Source organism: Eurypyga helias, unplaced genomic scaffold (assembly GCF_000690775.1).
Source record: "Eurypyga helias isolate BGI_N326 unplaced genomic scaffold, ASM69077v1 scaffold9762, whole genome shotgun sequence".
Classification (NCBI taxonomy): Eukaryota; Metazoa; Chordata; class Aves; order Eurypygiformes; family Eurypygidae; genus Eurypyga; species Eurypyga helias.
In genome coordinates, this window is record NW_010236581.1 from 1,420 (window position 1) to 7,034 (window position 5,615).

Here is a 5,615-nt window from a genome sequence, read left to right on the forward strand (position 1 = left end):
GCCGGGTTGTGCTGTGGGCTCTGTCTGACCCCCCACCCCACGACTTGGGGAGAAAGGACACCTCCAAGGCGTTCTTCCCACCCCAGGATGCTCATCCCACGAATTTGGTGTTGCCGCTGGGTCACCCTGTCGCAGCGTTGGCCAACGCCGGGTCCCCAGAAAGCTTTGCTGTCGCTGGAGCTTTGCTCCTGGTGCGTTCACCAGCCCGGCAAGCACTGGAGCATCCCAGATGCTGGGCCTCGGGATGCAGGACGGAATTTGGAAGCAGCCCACGTGTCCCAGGGAGGTTTTTCCCACCCCACCGCGGTGGGGCAGGACTTCGTGGGTGTAGCAGGGTGATTTGCTGGCCCAACCGCTGGCTTCTTGGGCAAGCGCCCCGGCTGGCAGTGAGCCAGGAGCCGTGCCGGGAGCCGGTGGCGGAGCCACCCTGGGAACTCCCGCCAGCTACGCTCTCCGCCCAGGCTCCAACAGGTTCATTCGGTTTCTCGCAGATCTGCCTGTTGCGTAAGGCTGGGGAGATGCAGCCGCCACCTCTCCCCCCCGGCCAGAGCCGGGTTCAAGCCTTTTCGCTTCTCGCCCTGACCGTGTCCCCACGGTGAGCTGGGAAATGGGGGATCCCAGTGCGCCGGGAGGGTTTCCAGGCGGGAACAGGGCATGGGGGATGCTTGTTGCCAAGGGGGAGACGAGTTTCCCTGTTCCCTGCCACGCAAACCCCCTCGGGCTGCAGTTCAACCTGATGAGGTTTGGGAGGAAAAGTCCCCCCTTCCTGCCGAGAGGCACCCAGACCCAGATTTGAATCTTTTCAGGAAAAAAAAGCTAGGGGGGAATAGGCTCGGAGCTGGAACTGGCTCCCCAAACTTCTCCAATCAAAGGGATAACTGCAGAGTTGACTTTTACTGTCACAGCTTCAGTGGCAGCTTGCGGTTTGGGGGGAAGTTTTTCGGCTTCATCGGCGGGATAAATGGGGATCCTGGGTTGGAAGGCATCTTCAGACACCTCTGCTCATTAAAATACAAATTAAAGTGGTTAAGCAATTAAGCCATATGGTTTTTTAAACAATGTGAGCTCACTAATGGGTTCATGCAGGAGCGGCTTTGCCAAGTGCCACGTGCTGCGCAGGGGGCTCGTGGCTGGAGACCCTGCAAGAGCGACGGGGAATATCCCGGCAATGGGATAATGGGATAATCCCCAGCCTCGGAGAGATGGGGACCTGCCCCCGTCACGAGCGTGGGGCAGAGTCCTCAGGCTGGCGATGGCATCGCGACCCTGCTGAGGTTGGGTGAAGGGACTGCAAGGCAGAAATACCAAAGTATTCTGGTCTCTGCAAGCCCCTTCACGTCCCTCCGGGCTCGATGCGCCCGTCAGAGCGATCTAAAAGGGCTTTAAAACCTTCTCAAAAGTGTTTCTATGTCTTTATTGACATAAACCTGATTTTATAGCCCTGCCAAGCGCTAATGCTCTCTGGTTGTGAAACAGTTTTGGACAACCCAAGTCAAGCCTCCTCTGAGCAGAAGATTGAACCCGAGTGCATGTGAGGGTGTGATTGGGAAACCACGTTTTTGTTGGAATTCAGTGAACCAAGCACCTGCCATCAGGCTCAAAATGAGTGATTTAGCTAAAACAAGGGTCTCCCTTGAGGGTGTAACATGTCAAGGAGTTTGTGGCGGTTTGTCATCGCCCTAAGAGGCTCAGCAAGGCCCGTGATGAGTTGGCAGTTGCAGCAAAGAGAATTTGATTTGGAGTTGGGCTTCCAACTCCAACAATAGCTTTGTTTTTCTGAGCTCTCGAGGGAGTGTTTTGAGGCAGGTCATGGTGGTGGCAGGGAGAGGAAGGCATCTTTCCAAGCCCTAAAACAATGAATAGAATACCAAAAAAAAAGAGACATCTCCACTCCCCTGACACCCAGCCAACTCCCTGAGCACATAAAAAGGGGCACTTGGCCACGCACCCACAGGAGTCACCTCCTCTTGCCTCTGAACTTCCTCCTGTGCACTGCACTGCTCCGCTCTTCTCTCTTCACGAGTTGACTTGAGGACCCGTCACCATGTCTCGCCAGTCCTGCGGTCTCGGCAAGGGATTCAGCTCCAGCTCCGCTTGCTTCGGCGGGAGGAACAAGGTCACGTTCAGCTCTGTGTCCCGTGGAGGATGCAGGGGACCCGGCAACGCTGGTGGCTTCAGCAGCAGGAGCCTCTATAGCTTGGGAGGGAGTAAAAGCACCTCTCTGGGAGGATTCGGTGGAGGTGGCGGTGTCTGCAGAGTTTTTGGGGCTGGTGGCCAAGGAGGCTTTGGCTACGGTGCTGGCGCAGGGTTTGGTGGCGGCTACAGTGGCGGGGCTGGAGGCTGCTTTGGTGGAGGCCTCGGTGGTGGTTTTGGTGGCTTTGGTGGAGGATTTGATGGCGGGATGGGGGGTCAGGGCTTTCCCCCTTGCCCGCCGGGTGGCATCAGGGAAGTGACCATCAACCAGAGTCTGCTGGCCCCCCTCAACCTTGAAATCGACCCTGAGATCCAGAAGGTCCGAACTCAAGAGCGGGAGGAGATGAAGAAGCTCAACGACAAATTTGCTTCCTTCATCGACAAGGTGAGAGGGGTTCCAGCCCGGGGCTGGGAGGTGGCTGAGCTCACCACGGCTGGGCTGGGTGCAGTTACGGGGAGATACCCATCCAACAATTCCCAAAGAGCCAGGCTCTCTCTGGACTATCCCAAAGAATCCCTGCAGGCAGAGGTGATGGCTGGAGAAGTGACTTTCCCAAGGTTATGGACAAACCCAGCAAGAGGATCGTTGGTTCTTAACACCACGATACCGGTGCAAGGGGTGGGATCATGTACCTACACGCAGAGCATCCTCAGAGGAGTTTCTGCTGACAGCTCTGTCCACTCTGGGCTGAAGGATTTTGGGCGTTTCAGCCTGTTTTTTAGGGAGAACATGCCAAAGCTGCGAAGTTCACCGTGGTTCTCCTGTTCAGAGCGTGTGAGATGGGAGGGGGAAGGTGACACACCTTGGCCCACTCTCCGTAGAGCTGTGGTCCCACATGTCCGGTGGGACCCTGGAGTTGTTGCAAACTGGAGATGAGAGTAGGCAGGAAGGTTAAAGATCACTAAATGGGAAGAAAATATGGAGAAGGTGGGAGAAAGACAATAAAAAGATGGTTTTGGGAATAGTCTGACTCTTTTTCCACCCACCCCTGCAATCGTTTAGGTTCGGTTCCTGGAGCAACAGAACCGTGTTCTGGAGACCAAGTGGAAACTGCTGCAGGAGCAGGGTGGCACGGGGACAGTCGGCAGGAGCCTCGACCCCTTGTTTGAGACTTACATCAGCGGGCTGAGGAAGCAGCTGGACTGCCTCTCGAGTGAGAAGCATCAGCTGGAGCTGGAGCTGAAGAGCTTCCATGATATGGTGGAAGACTTCAAGACCAAGTAAGTTGTTCTAGTGGAGTCATGGGTTGTCTGGTGCTGAAAAAATAGAGATAAAAACTCACTTTGGACAGCCAGAAAATTCAAGGAATTATAAGAAATGGCAATATGTCACTTGTTTCAACAATTAGAAAGCATAGAAGGTTTTGGAGACCTTTGGGGACCTCAGCATCAGCTGGGTTTTGACAACAGGAGGTGATTTTACGAAGTATTTCTGAATATGCCTCGTTGTCAGTTATGCTTGTCCCGACAGCAGGATCCTCTGCTGTTTGTCTTCCTCGGTCAAGAATCCATGGCATTATGATTTAATGAACTAATTAGATCAGTTGCTAAATCCTACCATAACTTCCTCACATATTTCCTCATGGATTCCTTCCCATAATATCCTTCATGATTTGAAGGTTAGAGCTTTCTTTGGAAAGATGACATGGGGAAAAAAGCCCCAAACAAACAAAAAAGGATTTTTTTCCCTGCCTTTTCCTGCTGTTATTGATTAGATCAATTTGTCCAGTCAGAAAAGCAAGTCCAAAGCGTGGAGAAAGGTTTCCACTGGAGGAATCACAGAAAAAGTTGGGAGAGGAAGTCTGGTGGGACTCATTAGGACCAACCAGATCCCTTGCTCTGCTGAGGTTGCAGGTTGAAACTTGACTTTGTTTTGGGGATCATCTCCACTGGTGATGACCTGCCCAGTGAGCAGCTGGAGATGGCCCACAGCGAGGACCGGAAGGTCCTTGGGTTTTGTGGAAGGAGTCGGAGGGGCCAGATCCATGAAGACTCAGTTTCGGCAGAGATCGGATTCCTCTCTGCAAGGTGTTGGAGATGGCAGGAGCCAGGACTCACCTGGAAAGGCAAAGTGCCGTGGCTTGTCCATAAATCTTGCTCATGGCAGGTCTATTTTTTGCCGCGTTCATTAGTCTGAGGCCAACAACATCTAGTTGCCAGCAGCAGCCAGAGCCAAAACAAGCAGATTCAATCTACCTCCTTACAATCAACAGGTATGAAGAGGAAATAAACAAACGGACAGCTGCGGAGAACGATTTTGTGCTCCTAAAAAAGGTAAAGCGCTTTTTTTTCCTAACACATCTTTGTTCAGAGGATGTCTTGCTTCCATCAGCACGGGTTTGTTGGCATCAGGCGTAGTCTTAGATGCACGTGCCTGTGGAAACGGTGCACCAAAGGGCTTCGGTTTGAATGTTAGGTAAACCCGTGTGCGTGGGGCGGGTTTTCACCTCCCATTGCTCCTGCAGGATGTGGATGCGGCCTATATGACCAAAGTGGATCTTCAGGCAAAATTAGATTCTCTGGCAGATGAGATTGACTTCTTGAAGTACCTTTACGAAGCAGTAAGTGCTCCAGCTGCTCTCTGGGCGGGTGGGGGAGGGATGGTGGGGTGGAGAAGTGTCGTGACACTGCAGGGGAATCGCGGCAGGGCTGAATCCAGGCCTGGTGTGGGTTACAGGAGCTGGCACAGATGCAGAAGACCGTTTCTGACACCTCAGTGGTTCTCTCCATGGACAACAACCGAAACCTGGACCTGGACAGCATCATCGCGGAGGTTAAAGCGCAGTACGAGGAGATTGCCAACAGGAGCAGAGTGGAGGCTGAGTCCTGGTACCGGTGCAAGGCGAGTGCTCCAGACCTTGCTCGTGATCACGGTTGGCTGAGGGGGTGAAGGAGTTACTGGTGTGGCTCAGACCATGCCGAGACCTGGGATATTGCTTGTACAGATCTACCCAGGCTGGAGCCAGTGTGCACATGCTGTCCTTGGCGTGTGGGGAGACTCCTGCTAGACCTAACGTGCTCCTCTCACTTCTGCCTACCAGTATGAAGAGCTGCAGGCCACTGCAGGCAAGCATGGAGACAGCCTTAAGGACACAAAGACCGAGATCTCCGAGCTCAACCGCGTGATCCAGAGGATACGGGCTGAGATCGAGAACGTGAAGAAACAGGTAGGGGTTGCCTTTTTTGAGAAATGGGTGTGAGCTTTTGGTAATACCTTTCAGAGCTTCCCTAAAAGTAAATACTCTGGTAACAGTCATTGTAGCTGGGAGGGAACCTGCGGCATTTGTGAAAGGCTGAGCCCAAGTGGTCTGGGGTCATGGCTTCACCACCAATCAGCTGCCCCTGCCCCACTCACCACATCCACGTCTTGCCCTCCAGTGTGAAACCCTGCAGAGCTCCATTGCGGACGCCGAGCAGCGCGG

At 53.6% G+C, this 5,615-nt stretch overlaps 1 protein-coding gene across 1 annotated transcript; it reads left to right on the forward strand.

Moving 5' to 3' along the window:
• Positions 1-2,044: 2,044 nt before the first annotated feature.
• On the forward strand, positions 2,045-5,609 carry LOC104506251 (keratin, type II cytoskeletal 5-like; the record flags this gene model as incomplete). Its single annotated transcript, XM_010147141.1, has 7 exons — positions 2,045-2,578; positions 3,197-3,414; positions 4,407-4,467; positions 4,659-4,754; positions 4,871-5,035; positions 5,235-5,360; positions 5,572-5,609. Coding segments are annotated over exons 1-7 (1,238 nt in total), but the record flags the coding sequence as incomplete, so codon positions are not given.
• Positions 5,610-5,615: the final 6 nt, after the last annotated feature.